The 24,891-nt window shown below is 41.9% G+C and overlaps 1 protein-coding gene across 1 annotated transcript in view; it reads right to left on the bottom strand.

Annotated features, from left to right (window-relative positions):
* Positions 1-16,296: 16,296 nt before the first annotated feature.
* Positions 16,297-24,891, bottom strand: part of QRFPR (pyroglutamylated RFamide peptide receptor) — a 73,985-nt gene continuing 65,390 nt past the window's right edge. Inside the window, exon 6 of the mRNA XM_075849721.1 lies at positions 16,297-16,791. Within this exon, the coding sequence (XP_075705836.1) occupies positions 16,418-16,791 (374 nt within the window). The 3' untranslated portion in view covers positions 16,297-16,417. The remainder of the gene's footprint in view (positions 16,792-24,891) is intronic.

The following is a 24,891-nucleotide window of genomic DNA, read 5'->3' as shown; positions in this document are numbered from 1 at the left end:
ATACATGCAAACATACATGCATACATACATGCAAACATACATACATGAAAACATACATGCAAACATACATGCACATATACACATACATGCACATATACACATACAAACATGACAACATACATACAAGTAAACATACATACATACAAGCAAACATACATACATACAAGCAAACATACATACATACATACAAGCAAACATACATACACACATACATACAAGAAAACATACATACATACATACATACAAGAAAACATACATACATACAAGCAAACATACATACATACAAGAAAACATACATACATACAAGCAAACATACATACAAGCAAACCTACATACAAGCAAACATACATACATACATACATGCAAACATACATGCACATATACACACATGCACATATACACATACAAACATGACAACATACATACAAGAAAACATACATACAAACATACATGCAAGCAAACATACATACATGAAAACATACATACATGAAAACATAAATACATGCAAACATACATGCACATATACACATACAAACATGACAACATACATACATGAAAACATACATACATACATACATACAAACATACATGCAAACATACATACATACATACATGCAAACATACATGCAAACATACATACATGCAAACATACATGCACATATACACACATATACACATACAAACCTGACAACATACATACAAGCAAACATACATACAAGCAAACATACATACATACATACAAGCAAACATACATACACATACAAACATGACAACATACATACAAGAAAACATACATATACATACATACATACATACATGCAAATATACACATACATGACAACATACATACAAAAATAAACTCACCTAAGACGTTCCCACGAAGAGCTGAACGGTCCCGTCACTTTTCTTCTTACTGCTCCCATTCACAATAACATAGCGGTGGGCGCAGATGACGTAATAACGTGTGCCTGATATGATTACGTCATCAGCGCCACAACGCATTGTTACTATGAATGCGGGCGGCGCCAAGAAGAAGGAAGATGGCAAGTGACGGGACCGTTCAGAGCGCCGTTAGAACGTCTTAGGTGAGTTTATTTTTTTTATAGATTTTTAGTTGTTCGCCGGGTGCTGATGCAGCACCGATGCGGCGGATACACAAATTACATGTAGTGACAGGGGGGGAGAGAGACGTTGTTTGCCGAAACGGGGTGAATGTAGTGTAGTGTACTGTAGTGTATTGTAGGGTTGATGACATTCACGGTAAGTTCGTCTCAATCGGGCTTACCATGCCCGCTTGAGACGAACATTCTCCCGATGTTGCTAGAACTACAGTATCTAGCAACATCGGGAGCGCGCACACTGCAGAGCAGAGCGGCTTGATTGACATCGAGCCGCTCACGCCCCTTTTTAGAAAAGATAACCAGCACTTGCTGAGTTATCAAGTGTAAAAAAAAGGCACTTAGGAAATGAATTTTTAAATTTTTTTAACAGCAAATGTTTTCAAATTCATTTCCTGCTTAGAATGTTTAAAAAAAAAAATTTGAGTCAACTTGGGACAACCCCTTTAAGGACCTTTCATCTCCCACTGACTCTGTCATTGGTACCAATGTGTACCATGACCGCCAAGGCTTCCTCAGCCCCACCCAGAAATCTATCTACCCAAGCCGCAATATGCCGAATCCAGACAACACACTGTTCGGCATTCACTGTTTCGGCAACAGATGATGCTATTTGTCAACCTAATAATAGAATCTCCTACCACCAGCATCTGTCTGACTTTTACTGCACTCTTATTGCCATCCTTCTCACAGCACTCATTTTCCTGATTGCTAGGAGCAACGCCATGCTGCAGTGATGCTGGCCGTGGACTTGCATCCCTAATATCAGCCAAACAGGCACATTTACTAGGTTGTGCCAGCTCAGGACTAGCCTCTCTGGCACTTTTTCCCCTACCCTTTCTTTTAATTGTTACCCATCTACTGGTCTCTGGGTCATCAACTTGCCCACCTCCACCCACGTCCATCTCATGGCCCCAGCGAGTGCTTGCTAATTGTCCTCTAAATTCTTCTCCCGATTTTGTAATGCTCCTGAGTGTTGCATGCTGCATATTTAGATCAAAAACTTGGGTTTCCAAATACCCAACATGCGTGCATCTAGTGCAGAGATATTCGCCTTCAAACGGCTGTTCAAGGCATGCATACATTGCCCAAGACACACACCTAGTGGCATTGTCCGTGGAGCACATGTTTACATAGTTACATAGTTAGTACGGCTGAAAAAAGACACATGTCCATCAAGTTCAACCAAGGGGCGGGAAAAGAGAAGGGAAAAATTTCTACACATAGGTGCTAATACTTTTTTGTTCTAGGAAATCATCTAACCCTTTTTTAAAGCCATCTACTGTCCCTGCTGTGACCAGCTCCTGCGGTAGACTATTCCATAGATTCACAGTTCTCACAGTAAAGTAGGATTGTCGCCTCTGCAGGTTGAACCTTTTTTTCTCCAGACGGAGGGAGCGCCCCCTTGTTTTTTGAGGGGGTTTTATATTGAACAGGATTTCACCATATTTTTTGTATGTGCCATTAATATATTTATATAAATTAATCATGTCCCCCCCTTAGTCGTCTTTTTTCAAGGCTAAATAGGTTTAATTCTTTTAATCTTTCCTCATAACTTAGATTCTCCATGCCCCTTATTAGCTTTGTTGCTCTTCTTTGTATTTTTTCCAACTCCAGGGCATCCTTTCTATGAACTGGAGCCCAGAACTGAACTGCATATTCTAGATGAGGCCTCACTAATGCTTTGTAAAGTGGCAATATTACATCCCTGTCCCGCGAGTCCATGCCTCTTTTAATACACGACAATATCCTGCTGCCCAATACACAGATGTATAACTTTACATTTATCTACATTAAACTTCATTTGCCAACTGGATGCCCAAACACTTATAACCGGGGACCATTCAGAGTAGGAATCATTGACCACAACTCTCTGGATACGGTACTTGAGCCAATTCTCAATCCAATTACAAACTATATTTTCTAAACCTATAGTCCTTAATTTACCCATTAGACATCTATGAGGGACAGTGTCAAATGCCTTTGCAAAGTCCAAAAACACTATATCCACAGCGGCCCCTCTGTCTAGGCTTCTGCTCACCTCTTCATAAAAACAGATCAGGTTAGTTTGACAACTTCTGTCCTTAGTAAAACCGTGCTGGCTGTCACTTATAATACTATTTTTTGTCACATAATCCTGTATATAGTCCCTCAATAGCCCCTCAAACATTTTCCCCATGATGGATGTTAAGCTTACTGGTCTATAATTACCCGGGGGAAGACCTAGAGCCCTTTTTTAAAATAGGCACCACATTTGCCATGCGCGAGTCCCTTGGCAATATTCCAGTCACTAGAGATTCTCTGAATATTATAAAAAGGGGGACAGAAATAACTGAATTAAGCTCTTTAAGAACTCTAGGGTGTAACCCATCTGGTCCCGGGGCCTTGTGCACATTTATTTTATTTAATTTAGCTTGGACCATATCTACATTCATCCAATTCAGTATATCAACTGATATATTAACAGCACTGGCACCGGCTACATCAGCTGCTCTTTCTTCTGTTGTATATACAGAGCTAAAGAACCCATTTAGTAACTCTGCCTCCTCTTGATCCCCTGTGACCAACTCCCCGTTACCACTATCTAGGGGTCCTACATGTTCAGACCTTGGCTTTTTTGCATTTATATACTTGAAGTATTTTTGGGGATTTGTTTTACTATCCTTGGCCACCTGCCTTTCATTTTGTATTTTTGCAAATTTTATTACATTTTTACAGATTTTATTAAGCTCTTTATATTTTACAAAGGCTACAGCTGTACCCTCAGATTTGTATTTTTTAAATGCCTTTTTTTTTTCATGTATTGCCCCTTTCACAGAAGGTGTAAGCCATGTGGGATTTAATTTTAGTCGTTTATACTTGTTACCTATAGGAATAAATTTTGCACTATAATTACCCAAAGTAGATTTGAAAGTCTCTCATTTATCATTTGCCCATTATTTGACATAAGTTCTTCCCAGTCTATATCCTGAATTGCAGCCCTCATCCTGGGGAAATTGGCTTTCTTAAAATTAAATGTTTTTGCCCTCCCAGCCTGCGTTTGTTTTTTACAGTATAGGTAAAATGTAACTATATTGTGATCACTGTTACCAAGGTTTTCACGAACATTGACATTCCCAACAAGATCTGCATTATTAGAAATGACCAGATCCAACAGAGCTTCACCTCTAGTCGGGTCTTCCACAAACTGGGCCAGAAAATTTTCCTGCAACAGGTTGAGGAAATGTCTCCCCTATGCAGTTGAAGCCGAACCATGACACCAATTAATATCCCAGAAATTAAAATCTCCCATTATCACTACAGTACCCGCCTGTGCAGCCCGCTCCATCTGTTTATATAGCTGACCCTCCATCTCCTCAGTTATATTGGGGGGTCTATAGATTACACCAAAAGTAATTTTTTCAGTGTTTACCTCCCTTTCTAGTTCCACGCACAAGCTCTCAACCTCCTCACAGTATTCACCCACTATTGTCTCTTTCACACTCTCCTTCATATCACTTCTCACATAAACGGGGATAAACAGTATAATAAAATTAATAAATATAGTATATAACAAAATAGTTTTTTCCCTATTTTAAGTTTTAAACTAAAATACAATAACACTGCACAAAGAAAAAATATCAAACCTTAATGTACTTTTGTTAAACTTTGGCCCTGTGTTTAACTATACACGTTACTGCACACTCACAAACCTCACTCCAATCAGCAAATTCTCACTTGCAGTCCCTGCAGCCAGCAGCTCAGATAGTTGTTAAAGTTTTTTACACACAGCTGCAAATGTCCTAAAATAAAAAAACAATTAGTACTTACCTATTCTTTCCCAAGCAATCCAGCAAAGATGCCCCGGTGGTCCTCCTAGTATTTCCTTACATGTGAACAGTTTGTGACTGCTGCAGCCAGTCAGAGGTCTCAGCGGTGACGTATCATATTCTTGGCATCGTGGCGCCCAGCATTAAGTGTTCGTGCCAGAAACACAAGTCATGACCACTGAGGTCACTGCTGGCTGCATGTAAACAAACACAGAGAGGACCACGGCAGCGTCAGTGCCCGATCACCGGGGGAAAGAATATATGAGTACTGATTGTTTTTTTTTATTTTAGGACATTTACATTTGTTATCTGTGGGTGATTAGTTATTGTCCTGCTTTGTTTTAAACTGATGGAGACAGGAGATACTGCTTTTGATCTCCTGTATCCATATCTAAACTTCTCTCGTGCGCGACAGCGTTCTCATGGGTTGGTTGGCCAGTGACCACATATCACCGCGCCGACCCATGATAGCCGGGGGCGAGCGCTACTTGCCCCACTATGAGTGTACCGGCAGGGTTTAAATAGTCCTGCGTCGGTACACTCAGGAGCTGGGTCCTGCCTTTCTCCACCAACGACGAGCTACATACCTGCTCTCCAGCTCCACCACGGACCTCTCCTGCCCTGCCTCCTGCACCCTGGCTCCACCAACGGACTCCTAAACGGACGCTCACAGCACCGAGACTAAGTATCTACATGCAGCAATAGCTGCATGTAACCCTTTCTCTCCCCTGGACATACAAGCATTCCTACCTCTCTCTCCCTACACTTAACCCTTGCTTCTTCCCCCTACACAACGAGCTGGTGCCCCTAAATTAACCCTTTTCCACCTGCATACACATCCCCTGGAATATCTTTAGTTAACCCTTTCCAAGTGAATCCTTTCCCACCTGCCGGAACCCTTTACCTACCTGCAAATTACCTGCATATCTCCTGTTCCCATTGTTAACCCTTTAGCTGTAATGACAAGGTAGGGAGACAGACAGGTGAGCCCTAATCTACCCGCCACTCAGTCCCTGCCTACTTGCAACGACCCGTCCTAAGCGACGGGGTACAACTGGGCGACGGTCCCTACGCTCAATAAGTGCAAGACAGACAAAACAGACAGGGGTACACAGAAGCTAGGGAAACGGGGCAGCTTCCCACGGAGATACCGTGAGCAACAAGAGTGGTGAACGAGCCGAGTCAAACCAGGAGTGAGCGAGGTACAAAACGCTGAGCAGGAGAGTGGTCAGAAAGCCAAGGTCAATAACAAGCAGAGGATCAGTAGTACAAGCAGCAGCAGCAAGCCAGGAAACAAGCATAGAAGAATCACAGGCAAAGGAGGAACAGGAAAGGCAGGTATAAATAGACAGTGGGCGGGAACTAGCTCCGTCTGGCCAGGCTGTGATAGGCTCTCCCACTCCTAAGCCTGCCATCCTGAGTGGTGGAAGATGGAGTCAGTCTCACAGACATAGGAGCAGGTGCAGACTGATTGCCCACGGGCGTCGACACAGAACCTGTGTCTGGCAAATCCTTTACAGTACCCACCCTTTTATGAGGGGCCACCGGACCCTTTCTAGGTGGACCTGGGTTATTGGGGAAACGAAGATGGAACCTCCTGAGCAATACCCCAGCGTGAACATCCCGGGCGGGTACCCAAGTCCTCTCCTCAGGCCCGTATCCTCTCCAATGGACCAAGTACTGGAGGGAGCCTTGGACCATCCTGCTGTCCACAATCTTGGCCACCTCGAATTCTACCCCCTCAGGGGTGAGAACAGGGACCGGAGGTTTACTCGAGGGAGCCAAGGACAGGGAGCAGCGTTTAAGGAGGGAGGCATGAAAGACGTTGTGCACTCGAAAAGACGGGGGCAACTCCAGTCGGAAGGAGACAGGGTTAAGCACTTCAATGACCTTGTACGGCCCAATAAACCGGGGAGCAAATTTCTTAGACGGGACTTTAAGGCGCAAATTTTTAGAAGATAGCCACACCAGATCCCCGACCACAAATAAGGGGTTAGCAGAACGTCTTCTATCTGCCTGAGTCTTTTGTATGCTCTGGGACGCCTCTAGGTTCTTCTGAACCTGGGCCCAGACTGTGCACAGTTCCTGATGAACGACATCTACCTCGGGATTGTTGGAACTACCAGGTGAAACGGAGGAGAACCGTGGATTAAACACAAAATTACAGAAAAAGGGGGAGACCCCTGACGAGTTACTGACCCGGTTATTAAGGGAAAATTCGGCGAGGGGAATGAATGAGACCCAATCATGTTGACAGTCAGAGATAAAACACCTTAAATATTGTTCTAGAGACTGATTAGTCCTCTCCGTTTGGCCATTAGTTTCAGGATCGAAAGCCGAGGAGAAGGACAGATCAATCTCCAACGTTTTACAGAAGGCTCTACAAAACAATGAAACAAATTGTACCCCTCTGTCAGAAACAATATTGACAGGAACCCCATGGAGATGCAGGATGTGTTTGATAAACAAGGTAGCTAACGTCTTAGCATTGGGTAGTTTCTTGAGGGGCACAAAGTGGCACATCTTACTGAAGCGGTCTACTACAACCCACACCACCGACTTGCCTTGAGATGGAGGCAAATCGTTGATAAAATCCATGGAGATATGGGTCCAAGGTCTCTGGGGAATGGGCAAAGAACATAGTAAGCCCGCTGGTCGGGACCTGGGAGTCTTGAACCTAGCACAAACCTCACAAGCGGCGACGTAGGCCTTAACGTCTTTAAGCAACCCAGGCCACCAGTAGATACTGGCAATGAAGTGCTTGGTACCGAGGATGCCTGGATGGCCAGATAGTGCAGAATCATGATTTTCCTTAAGTACCCTTAGCCGGAGTTGCAGGGGAACAAACAGCTTGTTCTCAGGAAGGTTCTCGGGAGCTGAACCTTGATCAGCTGCAATTTCGGAGTCTAAATCAGAATCAATAGAGGAAATGATTATACCTGGAGGCAAAACACAAGCAGGATCCTCCTCCGAAGGAGGGCTGGCCATTAAGCTACGCGACAGTGCGTAAGCCTTAATATTCTTAGACCCAGCCCTATAGGTGACCAAAAAGTTGAATCTGTTAAAACATAACGCCCATCGAGCTTGTCTCGGGTTCAGCCTCCGGGCAGATTCTAAGAAAACCAGATTCTTGTGGTCGGTAAGGACCGTTACCTGGTGCCTAGCCCCCTCCAGGAAGTGGCGCCACTCTTCAAATGCCCATTTAATGGCTAAGAATTCGCGGTTGCCAATATCATAGTTACTCTCAGTGGGCGAAAACTTCCTGGAGAAGTAGGCACAGAGACGGAGATGGGTGAGGGACCTGGTACCCTGGGACAAGACAGCACCCACTCCCACCTCGGAGGCGTCAACCTCCACGATGAATGGCTCCATTTGGTTGGGCTGAACCAGCACTGGGGCCGAGATAAAGCACTTCTTAAGGACCCTTAAAAGCTTGGACAGCCTCAGGAGGCCAGTGGAGGAGAACAGCACCTTTGCGAGTGAGATCCGTAAGATTCTTAGCGATGACCGAGAAGTTAGCAATAAATCTCCTGTAATAATTAGCGAATTCCAGGAAGCACTGTAACGCCTTCAGGGAGGCAGGTTGGACCCATTCCGCCACAGCCTGGACCTTGGCGGGGTCCATGCGGAATTCATGAGGAGTGAGGATTTGACCCAAAAATGGTATCTCTTGCACCCCAAACACACATTTTTCGGTCTTAGCAAACAGTTTGTTTTCCCGAAGGACCTGGAGCACCTTCCTGACATGCTCAATGTGGGAAGACCAGTCCTTGGAAAACACAAGTATGCCATCAAGGTACACTACAAGAAATACCCCCAGATAGTCTCTTAAAATCTCATTTATGAAATTCTGGAAGACCGCGGGAGCATTACACAACCCAAAGGGCATGACGAGGTATTCGAAATGACCTTCGGGCGTGTTAAACGCAGTCTTCCACTCATCCCCCTTTTTGATGCGGATAAGGTTATAAGCCCCCCGTAGATCAAACTTAGAGAACCATTGGGCCCCCTGAACCTGATTGAAGAGATCAGGAATCAAAGGAAGGGGGTACTGGTTCCTTACAGTGACCTTATTCAAGTTCCGGTAGTCGATGCATGGCCTAAGACCACCATCCTTCTTCCCTACGAAGAAGAAGCCAGCACCTAACGGAGAAGTAGAGGGGCGAATGTAACCCTTGGCCAGAAATTCCTGGATATACTCTCTCATGGCTTCATGTTCGGGACAAGAGAGATTGAATATCCTACCCTTAGGGAGCTTAGCTCCTGGTACCAAATCGATTGCGCAATCGTATTCTCTATGAGGAGGTAACACTTCGGAGGCCTCTTTAGAGAAAACATCAGCGAAGTCCTGAACAAACTCAGGTAGAGTGTTCACCTCCTCAGGGAGAGAAATAGAATTAACAGAAAAACATGACGTCATGCATTCATTACCCCATTTGGTAAGATCCCCAATATTCCAGTTAAACGTGGGATTATGCAACTGCAACCAGGGAAGGCCTAAAACCAAATCGGATGATAATCTCTGCATTACCAGTACAGAGCACTGCTCCAAATGCATGGAGCCAACAAGGAGTTCAAAAACAGGGGTATGCTGTGTAAAATAACCATTAGCAAGAGGAGTGGAGTCGATACCCACTACCGGGACAGGTTTAGGCAAATCAATCAATGGCATAGCTAGAGACATAGCAAATTCCACAGACATAATATTAGCAGAAGACCCTGAATCCACAAAGGCACTGCCGGTAGCAGACCTACCACCAAAAGAGACCTGAAAGGGAAGCAAGATTTTATTAGGTTTCATCTTTACGGGAAATACCTGTTTGCCCAAGTGACCTCCCCGATGATCACTTAGGCGTGGAAGTTCTTCCGGCTGCTTAGTCTTACGCCAAGGACAGTTGTTCACTTGATGCTTGTCATCCCCACAGTAGAAGCAGAGACCATTCTTCCTGCGGAACTCTCTACGTTGTTGGGGGGACACGGAGGCCCCGAGTTGCATAGGTTCATCCGAGTTTTCCGTGGAAGAATGAAGCAACGGAATCTCGGGAGCCATCATGGGGGAGTCAGAGGAGAAGGCACAAAAACGTTCAAGTCGTCGTTCCCTGAGACGTCTGTCAAGTCGTACCGCTAAAGCCATAACCTGATCTAGGGAGTCAGCAGAGGGATAGCTAACTAGCAGGTCTCTTAGGGCATTCGACAGACCCAATTTAAACTGGCACCTCAAGGCAGGGTCATTCCACCGAGAAGCTACACACCACTTCCTAAAGTCAGAACAATACTCATCTACAGGTCTCTTACCCTGACGTAAGGTAACCAGCTGACTCTCGGCAAAGGCAGTCTTGTCAGTCTCGTCATAAATGAGCCCGAGAGCAGAAAAGAAAAGATCAACGGAGGAAAGTTCAGGGGCATCAGGAGCCAAGGAGAAGGCCCATTCTTGGGGCCCGTCCTGGAGCCGGGACATAATTATACCCACCCGCTGGCTCTCAGAACCTGAGGAGTGGGGCTTTAAGCGAAAATAGAGTCTACAACTCTCCCGAAAGGAGAAAAAAGTCTTCCGGTCCCCTGAGAACCGGTCAGGCAACTTGATGTGGGGTTCAAGAGGTGAGGTGGGGGGCACTACCAGGGAAGCATCACGCAGATTGTCCCTCTGAGCCAGGGCCTGGACCTGTAGGGAGAGGCCCTGCATCTGCTGAGCCAGGGTCTCAAGGGCGTCCATAGATGTGTCAGGGACAAGGGTAGACTAGGTATATGGGCCTGTGATTATGTAATGACAAGGTAGGGAGACAGACAGGTGAGCCCTAATCTACCCGCCACTCAGTCCCTGCCTACTTGCAACGACCCGTCCTAAGCGACGGGGTACAAATGGGCGACGGTCCCTACACTCAGTAAGTGTAAGACAGACAAAACAGACAGGGGTACACAGAAGCTAGGGAAACGGGGCAGCTGCCCACGGAGACACCGTGAGCAACAAGAGTGGTGAACGAGCCGAGTCAAACCAGGAGTGAGCGAGGTACAAAACGCTGAACAGGAGAGTGGTCAGAAAGCCAAGGTCAATAACAAGCAGAGGATCAGTAGTATAAGCAGCAGCAGCAAGCCAGGAAACAAGCATAGAAGAATCACAGGCAAAGGAGGAACAGGAAAGGCAGGTATAAATAGACAGTGGGCGGGAACTAGCTCCGTCTGGCCAGGCTGTGATAGGCTCTCCCTCTCCTAAGCCTGCCATCCTGAGTGGTGGAAGATGGAGTCAGTCTCACAGACATAGGAGCAGGTGCAGACTGATTGCCCACGGGCGTCGACACAGAACCTGTGTCTGGCAAATCCTTTACACCAACACCCCCAAAATTGCGTTTGACTGCGGGGCCCTATTACAAAATCCTACTAAAATTCTAAAAACATTCCACGACTTCTACACAACCCTATATTCAGCGCCATCTCACTTCGATGTTAGGAAAGCTGAAACATTATTAAATGCTGCTATACCGAAACAACTTACCCTCCCTGACAGAGATATACTTGATGCTGAATTCGCTCTAGATGAGGTGTCGGATTCTATCAAAACTTTGAAGGCTAATAAAGTACCAGGACCTGATGCTTTTTCATCAGCGTATTACAAAACATTTGGAGACATACCTCATTTAGTTTAATTATTCAATGCATATAGAGATGGCGACAGTTTACCACCCTTCTCGAATTTAGCATATATCCACCTCATACCTAAGCCCCATATGGATCATACAGATAGGTCCAATTGAAGACTAATTTCCCTTTTAGATGTAGACCTTAAAATTATGACTAAAATCCTAGCCACCCAGTTGAACTCCTTCCTCCCTTCTTATATCCATAAAGACCAAACGGGTTTTATTCCCCTTCGCCACGCAGTAGACTGGAAGACGAGAAGAGCTGTGGACATTATCTCCGCTGTTCGCTCGGTTTGGGATGGGACCTCTGGAAGACAAAATATGCTTTTGAGCCTTGACCTCCAGAAAGCTTTTGATTCCCTATCCAGGGAATATTTATTATTTATTCTTAAAAAAGATGGGATTTGGAAATAGCTTTCTATCTATTCTCACTGAATTGTATCGCCAACCCACTGCGCAAATTTATTCCAGGGGATATCTACCTCCCTTCCCATACAGAAAGGAACTCGTCAGGGCAGTCGCTTGTCCCGAGCATTGTTCTGGCTATTGAACCACTAGTTAACCTGATAAGAAATAACCCTGACGTCAGAGAAGTGAAGATGGGAGGAATTGAACACAAATGTGCTTTATTTGCGGATGATATAATATTATTTGTGTCTGCACCCATCAACTCCTTGCTGAATCTCTTCAATATCCTTGATAATTTTGGTTTGCTTTCTGGCCTCAGCGTTAATAATTAAAAGTCGGTAGCTATAAATCTCACCATCCCGAACAATGCAGTCAAGCTCCTACAACTAAACTTTGACTTTTAATGGGATAATACAAATTTAACGTATCTAGGTATCAAACTAACAGCTTCCATAGACTCCATATACAATGAAAACTTTCCCCCTCTTTAGACAAATAGCTGCGGATCTCACAAATTGGTCACAATACCATTTGTCGTGGTTCGGTCGCATTGCCTCAGTCAAAATTACATTATTACCTCGCCTCATATCTATTTCGCACTATTCCTTTATTGGTTCCCATAAAGGCACAGAGAGATATTAAAAAATGTATCATGTCGTTCATATGGTGTACTAGATACCCACGAATACAGAAGCGTACCCTATTTACACCTAAAATTGCAGGAGGATTGGGAGTCACTGATGTTTATATGTTATTACCATGCAGCCAGACTGGCAGGGTAGTATTTAGAGTTGGTGCTGCCCTAGGCACTTTTACTATTGACACCCCCATAACTCCCGAAGTTATGGAAACAGCATAGCTCGCTGACATTGCGGCTCCAGTGGTGGACCCTTGAAAGGTAAGTATGATAATTGCTTTGCTTTTTTATGTGTTAATGTTTTTTTTTGTGTTGGTTTGTGGCTTTTTACAGGTTTGGTTGCTGGACTATGGATTTGAGGACTACCTCGATTATGGCGTTTTTTATTTTCAATAAAATGGTTAACGTGGGTTGTGTGTTTTATTTTTTTATTTCAGTAAAATATTAGTCAGCGCGTCATCAATATTGGGAAAACTACAGGACTTCTGGCACCAATTCGCCGGGTTTTAGCTGAACGATACAGAATTAAAAATGAAATTCCATTGGTGACTTCTTTTCACAATAAAATATAAATCCCAAATTTTTGGTCCTCCGATAACCCTTTAACTAAGCAGTTATTGGTTAGTTGACATCACGTGATCCCAGGTTACCTCAGTTCATTGGCCTACTTTTATACATAAAAACCTACAGGGTTTAGGGTTCAATTAACACATGACAATGTAATATAGAGAAAATACAAACTTTATTCACGAAAATTGTAACAATGTAAATTAAAAGATGAGTCATTCAGAACTCCTGAATGTACCAATAGGTTTGTACTACTTTTATACATGGCCTACTCTATCCATGGACCAACTTATTGCTAAAGTTTCATGGATAATGGTCAAAGATCGCATTTCTCATATCTTATCTGGCACTTTAGACAGGTTTGAAAAGATCTGGACTCCTTTGAGGACCCATTTAACTTTGTCTGATTGGCTGAAGATGGTAACCCCCTTTCCCCTCCTACACTCTCCTTTCTTTCCTTTCCCCAACTTTCCCCTTCTTTTATTCTATTTCTCCTTTTCTCTTAATTAGATATGAGATAGATAGATAGATGATAGATAGATAGATAGATAGATAGATAGATAGATAGATAGATAGATAGATAGATAGATAGATAGATAGATAGATAGATAGATAGATAGATAGATGATAGATAGATAGATAGATAGATAGATAGATAGATAGATAGATAGATAGATAGATAGATAGATAGACAGACACAGTCAAATGGAACAAAACAATATATTTAACAGATAATTCTACGTAAGCATCAACACATACATATTACTAAGAAAAAGACGTTTCCAAAACTGGAGTTAAAAAACAGATATAGACAAAATAGGACTCAATGCCTTGGGTCTGAAAAGATGTTTAACTGTGAAGAAATTGCTACTGAGAAAAGGGAAATATCAAAAGGAAGAACATTTGTTCTAAGAAACGATGAATGACTTTTTGAACTATGTCTATAATCATCAGTAAAGCATGTCGGAGGATCAGTGCGAGTTTTAGGATGTATAATAATATCTGGAGTTAGCGATTTGTTTTTGACTGAAAGGATCTGATAAGTAGAAACACATATTAATAGATCATTGAATACCCTCTGTAAAATGTCTAACAACAATTCTATAGCAATATAACAATTCCAAGGTCATTGCTAGAAAGATCAATATGTACTTATCAATAAAACTGCTGGTGTTGGACAGACCTTCAAATAGTTCAGACCTCAACACCATTAAATACATTTGCGTTTACTTGGAAAAAAAAAAAAAGCAGAAAATTAATCCAACCACTAAAAATTGGAGGCGTTAACAAGAAGCATGGAAAATATCCCTGCAAATTTTTTTTAATGCAAGTCTCTTAAAATAAGTTTAATTATAAGGTAGATAAACAAAATACTAAAATAATTATTATATTTTGTCTGAGCAAATTTCTGTTTTAATACGTTACATTAAGTAAATGAGTAAAATCAGCTAATTTAAAGAGGCTCTGTCACCACATTATAAGTGCCCTATTTCCTACATAATGTGATCGGCACTGTAATGTAGATAACAACAGTGTTTTTTATTTTGAAAAACGATAAATTTTGAGCAAGTTATGCACAATTTTAGATTTATGCTAAATAGTTTCTTAATAGACAACTGGGCGTGTTTTTACTTTTTTACCAACTGAGCATTGTGAAGAGAAGTGTATGACGCTGACCAATCAGCGTCATACACTTCTCTCCATTCATTTTTAGCAGTACTCGCAACACAGCGTGATCTTGCGATATCCCGCTGTGCAGTCACATACTCTCATATTAACTTTACCAAAGTGTCTTGGGAGTGAATAGACATCACCTCCAGCCAGGACGCGATGTCTATTCACACTCCCGACACTTCGGTAAAGTTTCTGTGAATGACAGCACACGTGATCTCGCGAGATCACACTGTGCTGTGTGAGTAAGTCCCCAAGAAACTTTACCAAAGTGTCGGGAATGTGAATAGACATCGCGTCCTGGCTGGAGGCAATGTCTATTCACTCAAGTTAATATGGGAGTATGTGACTGCACAGTGTGATCTCGTGAGTACTGCTAAAAATGAATGGAGAGAAGTGTATGAAGCTGATTGGTCAGCATCACAGACTTCTCTTTACAACGCCCAGTTGGTAAAAAAGTAAAAACACGCCCAGTTGTCTATTAAGAAACTAATTAGCATAAATCTAAAATTGTGCATAACTTGCTCAAAATAAAAAACACTGTTGTTATCTACATTAAAGCGCTGATCACATTATGTAGCAGATAGGGCACTTATAATGTGGTGACAGAGCCTCTTTAAAGGGATTTTTCACTACAGACATTTTATCCACAGGACATGCCATTCATATTTGAACAATGGGGATGCCCCCTCTGGAACCCAGACGCATCAAGAGAGTTTGGAAACTTGACCTCCACTCCACCAGATACAGTGCCTTGCAAAAGTATTCACCTTTATTAGTGTTTTTTTCTGCTTGTGTTGCATTACAAACTTATATTAAAATGGATCTTTGGTGATTTTGTACTATTTGATTTACACAAATGCCTATGACTTTGAAGATGCAAAATATTTGTTGAATCTCTGATTATTCCCTCCTTCCTCAGTCTGTGTTTTGGAGGCCAATCTTCTCTTGTCAGGTTTGCAGTTGTGCCATATTTTTTCTATTTTCTTATTTTCTATTCTATTTTCTTATAATGGATTTATTGGTTCTCCGTGGGATGTTCAAAGTTTTGGATATTTTTTCATAACCCATCCATGATCTATTCTTTTCCACAACTTTGTCTCTGACCTGTTTTGAGTATTACTTGGTCTCCATGTTGCTTGCTTACTACTGGTATATTGATAGCATGTGACAGATCAGGGCTCCATCTATAAGACTTTATGGCATATCCTGTGGATAAACCAAAATGTCTATTGTCTACCTCTTTAAGTTAAAGAAATAGCTGGTCTCTGCGATTTCATTTTATGCAAATAACCTATTTTATTAAAACGAAAATCCTTCTTAACATAACAATAAGAATAATTATAATAATAAGAATAATAACAAATGATTCATTTTTATGATATGAAAATAGAGTAGTTTTCACTATATGAGAAATCATAATGTAAAGTAAATGTAAATAATATTGGACATATTATGCCTCACCCATCCCTTTGAAGCCCAATGTAGAAAATATTCTATCCTTTTTATTTTTGACTAAATAAATATTATCAATAGGCAGAATTGTAAAACTGTATAATTGGCTTCTTGTAGTCAAGAATGGACAGTAAGTTCTGATGTAAACAAATGGAGATGTCTTTTTGTGGTCTTTTTGGAAACAGGCTGATCAAAAAATTTTACTTCAATATTTCCATCACTGAAAGCTTCCCTCCTCGTTTCTTCACTTGTTGTATTAATTCTCACTTTTTGTTGGGTTAAGGTGATACCTGAATTTCCAGGTCTTCTTAAAGGAGAAGACGGGTCTTTCATGAAACAAAAGCATATAGCAGACAGGAAATTCTTCTTAAAGTTTTCATTCATAAAAGCATATACAATAGGATTGCAGATTGAATTAAAAAATCCAATGGTTTGTACAACAGCAAATATTATCTTGATTGTGACATCATCATACTCATTTTCAAAATTGCCTAAAAGATTAAAAACAGAAACACACAGAGGTATTAAACAAATTTAATATTTTAATAATTTCAAAATTGTGTAATATAAGTAACAAGAACGTAGTAACAGAGTTTGTATGGCTGAAAAAAAGACATCTATCTATTTCAGCATATTCTCCTGCAGGCTTGAAACAGAGGAAGGTTTTTCCTGTAGATAAGAATAATTTTTCTCCTGTCACATGGGCGGTTTTTCCCCCATGAGGCAGAAGACAATTTTCCTCTTCTAAGGGACAAATACTCTTCCTGTGTCTAAATATAGCAATCAGAATAAATCCCTGAAATTGAGGGGTGTGATATGACATTGGAGGAGTGATGACGTTTGTAAGCTCCAAGCCCGGACCGCATGTTGAAAAAGCCACCAAAGATGCCTAAAAAAGGAAGCTAAAGTGCTGTACTACATCTGTGTTATAATCTATACCCTGCTACAGCCCTGATATAGTCCAAAAACAGCCACATCACGCGACACCGGCTTGCGGGTCCCAGGTGGGCGGTTGCCTGAGCTCTTCTGCCAGCCGTGACGCATGGTATCATACACTTTTGCTTGGCCAGTTCAACCGGGGGAAGCCCTCAGCATGATGATCTTCCTGAGACAGGGTCAGCCTCAGAGTGGCTCTGCCCCACCAAGATTGGATGTCAGTCTTGCAGGGCTATTGCATGTGCCTCACTGAAGTGCCATTGGGAGACTCAGCAGAGCTGGATGGGTTGTGCAGCTTACCAGCAGTTGACAACAAGTAAGCATCAGGTTCAAACCGTTCCAGGGGGTCAGAGTTTTTCCACAGTTGCAGCCACATTGCTGGCTGACCAGTGGCCTATATTGGGGAAGATTCCACCATTACAATGATCCCATGTGCTGGAACCCCTGCAAACCCCTTTAAAGGCACTACCTCCAAAGGCACAACTGCTGGCCAGCCAGATGGAAAGAAATCTCCCCAATGATCCTCTATTTCAAAGGGACCAGGGCTCGCCGGTGCTACCTCTGAGGAAAATGACTACAAGAAAAGAAGGCTCGGATACGTTGACCTATGGCTTAAAGGTAAGTAATATCAGTAAAACCGTTCAATGCTGGTGTCACAGACAAAATGTCAGTCCTTAATACAGGGCAGACAACATAGTGATACTATTAATTTGGATACACTCGGGGATATTAGGGCACACTTCATGACTACAACCACAAGAGAAGTTAAGAAGGGATATGTCATAGGTCTAGAATCCGCTTATAGGTCAGAGATACTGGCCCTCCAAAATAACCTACAGCATCTTGCCGATCTTGCTACTGAGATGGAATCCTCCGAGAATTCTTTAACTGCCAATGTGGCGACCCATCAAGGACTTTTTGATATTCATACACGCAGATCCACGCAATATTTGATAATTGATGAAGCAGAACATAGAGAATGATGCAATAATGTGGGGGTTAGAGGCTTACCAGAAATTATAGACTCAATTGCCTAAAGCACTACAATTTATCTTTACTAAAATACTGGAGTTACCCCCTGAAACAAACTTCAAACTGGATCAGGCACATAGAGCTTTGGGACTACGTCAAACCCTGCGATCTGTATGATCCATCGATATCAATTGAAAGAGGCTTTATTAAAGAGTCTTAGAGAAGGTGCACCGGATATGTACCAAAATACATCACTTCAAAAACTTCCAGATTTATCCAGGACTACTATGCTAGAAAGAAGAGCATTATGACCATTCCTGGAAGTTTTGCGGCAAAAAAAAGATACAATACACATGTTTTTTAAAAATTTATTTTACAGGTACGCCATGGAGGGTGGATTCATATTCTTCGTTTTCCTTAAGAAACAAAATGTTTATGTTTGCTCTAACTAAATAGCCAGACATTCCGTCCTTGCTACAAAAGGATATCATGGGACAACCACGTATATTGAGAGATCATATGGAACTAGCCACTATGCCACCTGATTGAAATAAGACTTCGGGACAGATATCCACAGTGAACTTAAAGATACAACATTCAAATAAGGATGGTTTTCTAGTGTGTTACCTAGACTTTATTATCAATCATATTTGATGTTTAATAAGCTTCCGACTTGGCGGCTACTATAAAAACAATGTGCCTATCTGCACTAGAGCACATACGACACTTGGCTCTAGGCCTGGCAAGTACCAGCATGGGAGACTAGTTGGGAATATTTGCTTCTGTTGTTGAAAGAAAAAGATTATCAAACGCTCTGTTCAATTTGTTAGTAGATGATTTGTAAATACCTATACTGCTAGAAGAGAAGAGCTCACTTGTATACTATTGCCTAGATGTTTGTATAATAACTAAATGGTAATATAAAGCCCTCCCAAGACTAATTCTCCCTCTCCCTTAGCTTATTGAAAGTTATTCCCCCATTAGGACGTTTTTCCTCTTAGATGGAAAGTAAGGTAAAGTTACCATTTTTGTTCACTCCTGAGATTAGTATATTTTTTTTCTTGCCTTTTCCTCTCTTTAATATATATATGGCTCCAGTACACTTTTTCTCCTTAAATATGCGAGGAATAAATTTACCAGAAAAATATTATCATAAACTTAAAAAACTATCATAAAGGGGATATCCAGGTTTTCTAACTTTATGGCCTATCCTTTATGGCCTATCCTGCCGATCAGCGGCCGCAGCACTCGATTGTTTACATGGTTTTCATTTTGTACTTTGCATGTGCTGATACATTTGTCCCGCAACCCCTTCAAACAGCTGATCGGCGGGGCTGCCGAGAGTCGTACCACTACTGATCTTATAATGACGGCCTATCCTAAGGATAGGCCATTAATTTTAAAAACCCAGATAACCCCTTTAACCAAATGTATAAGGAAAGTGTACAAACTGTACTTTTCTCTTATAGGAGACCCGTTTCAGGGCCAGACACGTTCCCATCATACATGACATATGTTTTACTTCTTAGTTCCAGATCACCCATCTAGGTTCTAGGTCAAAAGGAACATAAATCACCATCCATAAATCCCTACGACATAAGGTATTGGTCGACTCCAAAGGTAGATTTGTTTTTTCAAAATTAAAACTGGCTAATCAAATCTCTACAGTGGTAAACTGATACCTGCCCAATCAAGACCAAATTAAAATTTGTATTGGTTTTCTATGCATGATAGCAGACTTTGCAAAGGGAATGGTGGGGGTAGGCGATTTTAATTTTACTTTAGTTCTTAAAATAAATTTCAACTTCACAAAAGGTCCATATTACTGCTTCCCAGAAGTGTCGGAAGCATCTGATAAATACAATTCAGCTAATAGACATCTAGGGAATTCTCCACTCTCAAGAGAGGGACTATACCTATTTTTCACAGATTCATCAAATCTATAGTCAAATTTACTTACCCCTGTTGAGCCACCACGCTCTAACTTCAAATCCAGCCTTACAGATTGGATACATATTATGGTCGGATCACACCGCAGTATCCGGACTTTAAATTAAAGGAATATGCTCTAGAGACAGCATTACCAAAAATACCACAGAGGTTCAGGTCCTCACTGGAGGAAAAATTTACTGAAATGGAGAGTGATTCTGCTATAAGATTGACTCCACTGGCTAATAAAGCTTTAGGGAACTCCTGTCCCCAATTTTGAGTGGGGTGTTTAATCAGATTTCTACATCATGTCCTTCCACCCAACAGTCTTTGACAGCTCTTATTACTATAAGGGTATGTTCACACGCTAGCTGGCTTTTACGGCTGAAATGACAGCCTGTTTTCAGAAGAAAACAGCTGCGTCGTTTCAGCCGTAAATGCTCCTCCTCGTAATATACGAGGCGTCTGCGACGCTCGTATATCTTGAGCTGCTCTTCATTGAATTCAATGAAGAACGGCTCAAATTACGTTGCAAAGAAGTGCCCTGCACTTCTTTGCCGAGACAGTCAATTTACGCGTCGTCGTTTGATAGCTGTCAAACGACGACGCGTAAATTACAGGTCGTCTGCACAATACTTCGTCAAACTCATTCAAATGAATGAGCAGATGTTTGCCGACGTATTGTAGCCCTATTTTCAGACGTAAAACGAGGCATAATACGCCTCGTTTACGTCTGAAAATAGGTAGTGTGAACCCAGCCTTATTGCTAAGCCTAATAAGGATCCCTCATTCTTTGTGAGCTATAGGCCTATCTCTTAGAAGGCTATGTACACCTTTGAGGGGCATTTTTATTTATTTTTTATAAACAGGTCAGTCAGCATGTTTGGTGTAACTTTATTTATCATTCGCTATGACCTGAATCCGTCAGTCCCGCGGACCTGACGGGTTCAGTGTCAGCGACTCAGAGACACGCAGGATCCACCTATAATCTATCACATTATGAACTTACACGCAGGACCCGCTTTCACTGAACCTGTCAGGTCCGTGGACCTGACGGGAACAGGATTTAGCGCTACAAACAGCTGCTCTGTATACAGAATACAGAGCAGCTGTATCTCAAAAAGTAAAAATTTTTTTAATAAAGACTAATTATAAAGTTACACCAAACACACTGACTGACCTTTTTATTAAAAAAAACAAAACATGCACATCATAGGTTTACATAGCCTATAATAAATATAGAAATCAAGCAATGTTCTATATAACCGCAAAGAGGTTGGGCCCAATTCTCTCGATATTTATATACAATAACCAAATTGGGTTCGCAGAGGAGAGGAAAGCAAGAAATAACACTAACAAGACTTTACTCTTGATACAAAGAGCCAAAGTACAAAAATCCCTGCTCCAGTAGATGCGGAGAAGGCTTCCTCCAGGCCATTTAAGAACAAATTGATTTTGGTCATGATTTTATCAGTAGGTCCTTATCTTGGTACAGTGACCTGATGGCCCAGGTCTGCACAAGCGGTTTATTATCAGATGTTTTTCCGATTAAATTACAAAATTTCACCCATGTTATATGTGTTTGTGATATAACACTTAGCAATGAGGAATAGCCCCAGTGTACACGGTCTTAAATAGGACAACATCATTATAAAACATTGCTCTGTGCAGATGACCTCCTATTGTTCGTTTCACAACCACATATATATATATATATTCCTTCCATTCTACATGACTTTCAGAGATTTGTAAACCTAAGAAATGTTAAAGTCAACTTACTTAAAACAGTAGCTCTTACTATTACTCTCCCTAGCAAAAAGGTTGTATGTTTGAATCAACGGTTTACCTTTAAATGGCAGAATTTGTGTATTAAATACATTGGAATTAAAATACAGTCGAATCTAACTCAACTATCTTCCCTTAATAGAGAGGACATTAGGGTTGACAATTGACGTGATTTCACAACTATTATACATGTTCCAGACCTTGCCTATTGGTCCCCCCAGCTTTTTTTATTCAAACGTCTCCAATCAGCTTTTATTAAGTTCACATAGAACGGCAGCTGCAGTAGGATATGTATCCACACTCTAGTTCATTTTAAACAGCTAGGAGAGGTTGGAGTTCCAGACCCAAAGGTATATCATACTGCAGCAGTCCTTTGGTTATTCGATTGGCATTTTTAAAGATCCATCAAGTAGTGGGTGAGCTTAGAAGTGGATTTGGTATATCCATAAGTATATTTCCTACTGTGGTTTTCGCCAGCCACAAGACCTAGTGGATTGAATCATTCTTTTTTCTCCCACTGCTACCTGGAAAGCAGGAAATTAATCAATCTCTGGCAGAGAGTTCCATAGTCTCACTGCTCTTCAAGTAAAGATGACCCTTCTATGTTGGTGTAGAAACCTTTCTTTTAGAGGTAGCGAATGCCCCCTTGTTATTGTTAAAGTCCTGGGTATAAATAGATCATTAGAGACATCTCAGTATTGACCTTTTGTATATTTATACACAGTTAATACGTCACCCATAAGTCATCTTTTTTCTGAACTAAATAACCCAAACTTTGATAATCTTTCTGGATACTGTGGTCCACCCATTCCATTTATTACTTTGGGTGTGCGTCTTTGAACCAGTTTAAGTTCTACTATGTCTTTCTAGTAGACTGTTGCACAAAACTGCAAACAGCAGATTTACTAATGTAATCGCGTCCTGACATTGCCGTAAAATGCACCAAAATGTGGTGCACTACTGGCACATCAAGTTTTAGACCTATTTATGAAGCAACTGGCCCAAAAAACACATATGCTGGTGCTTTACTAGACACTTTTCAAAGTTGTCTCGAAAAGGGCCTGTGGCTTAAAACGTGCAAAGTGTGCCAACATTTGGCACAAAAAAATTGTCGGAAACTTAGCCAACGAGAGGTGGCATAAGAAAGAGAATATTGTCAAACATGTCTAGCATGATATTACAAATTTATCATACAGCGTGCACCACTGTGATAAATTTGGAGCATCTTCTGACGGCCTTGTCTAAGTTTACGCTATCTAAAGCTTAGACATCATTAGTAAATCTGCCCACTGTTCCATGTGCGGTCTGACTAGTGATTGCATAGTGGTAGAACTATGTTCTCGTCATGTGAATCTATTCCTCTTTTCATGCATCCTATGATCTTATTTGCCTTGGCCACAGCTGGCTGACACTTATTGCTACAGATAAGTTTACTGCCAACCAATATGCCTACATCCGCTCCCATGTCAGTTTTTTCAAAGTTTTCCCATTTAGAAAGTAATGTTGTTATCATTTTGCCAAGTGCATAAGCTGGCATTTATTAGTGTTAAACTTCATTGCCACTTCTCTGCCCAAGTCTCTAACTTATCCAAATCCATTTGTAACATAATACTATTTTTTTTTGTTAATTACAGTTTATTATTATCTGCGACAATTTATATGTTAGTGTACAATCCCTCTAAAACTTCATTACATTATATATTAAAAAGAATATGGCCCAATACTAATCTCTGTGCAGGGGCATAGCTGGGGGCAGATGGGGCATTTGCCCGGTCACAAGAAGGAGGGAAGTTAGGCGGGCGCCGGGAGGCATGAGCATAGTTGCCAACAGTTCCAAATTTGTCGGGACTGTCCCGAATTTACAGAGACAGTCCTGGCAAATTACTGTCCAGTATGTGTCCGGCACCTGCCACATTCACTTGTATCTGCATCCTCAGGACGCACATACAATTGAATATTATGGCAGAGCAGGAAACTATCTGCTTCCTATTCTGCCATTCACTCCTCCTGGAGCGGAATCCCCGGCCAGAGAGTTGCCGACGCTCTGGCTGGGTATTTCGCTCCTAAATGGAGACCCTGTTGCCCCTGTCCATATATGGACAGTGACGTCAGAGACTCCTCCTGGAGCGGGATCCCCGGCAAGAGCATTACCGAGGCACTGGCCAGGGATTACGCTCCTGGAGTAGTCCCTGATGTCACTGTCCTTATATGACCAGAGTGGAGATTCCACTCCTAGAGGGAGCCCCAGTGGCGCCATCTACAGGGGGGGGGGTGGGGTTAGCGTTATCTACAGGAGAAAGGGGAGAGTGTGTGGCACTATCTACAGTGGGTGTGTGTGTCACTATCTACAAGAGGGGCTGTGTGGCTTTATCTACAAGGGGGTGTGTAGCAGTATCTACAGGGGTGTGTGTTTGGCACTATCTCCAAGGAGTTAGTATGACACTATGTACTAGGGGAGAGTGTGACAATATCTACAGGAGGGGCTGTGTGGCAGTATTTACAAAGGGGGTGGGACACTATCTACTAATTTTTTGTTATGTTAACTACCTTATATAACTATATTGCTTGTAAAATGTACAAATGGCTTTATGCTCGAGATACATAAAAAAAAGTTTTAAAAAAATGACAGCCTTATTGATTGGTAGAGAAAGAAAAACATGGCGCTGGGGAAGGAGAAGTTGGGAAAGAAGTTGGGGGGGTGCGCCAATCTGAATCTTTGCCCCGGGTGCTGAAGAACCTAGCTACCCCTCTGCCCTGTTGTACCCCACTAGTAACGGTGACCCAATCTGAATATTGTCACGATCACAGGGTATGTGGACCCACTAGGCTGCTCCGCCGTGGCAGAGGCAGCTGGTCAAGTCACAGTCTATGCGAGAGTCTATACCAGTTTGTAGCACAAGGGTACCTGAAATAGTCCAGACAGTGGCCAAGGCTTTAGCACGGATGGAGGTGGGTGCAGTAGGTTAAGC

This window comes from Rhinoderma darwinii, chromosome 1, assembly GCF_050947455.1.
Source record: "Rhinoderma darwinii isolate aRhiDar2 chromosome 1, aRhiDar2.hap1, whole genome shotgun sequence".
Taxonomy (NCBI): Eukaryota; Metazoa; Chordata; class Amphibia; order Anura; family Rhinodermatidae; genus Rhinoderma; species Rhinoderma darwinii.
The sequence above is the reverse complement of the archived record's forward strand: the minus strand, read 5'-3'. Positions and strand labels throughout refer to the sequence as shown.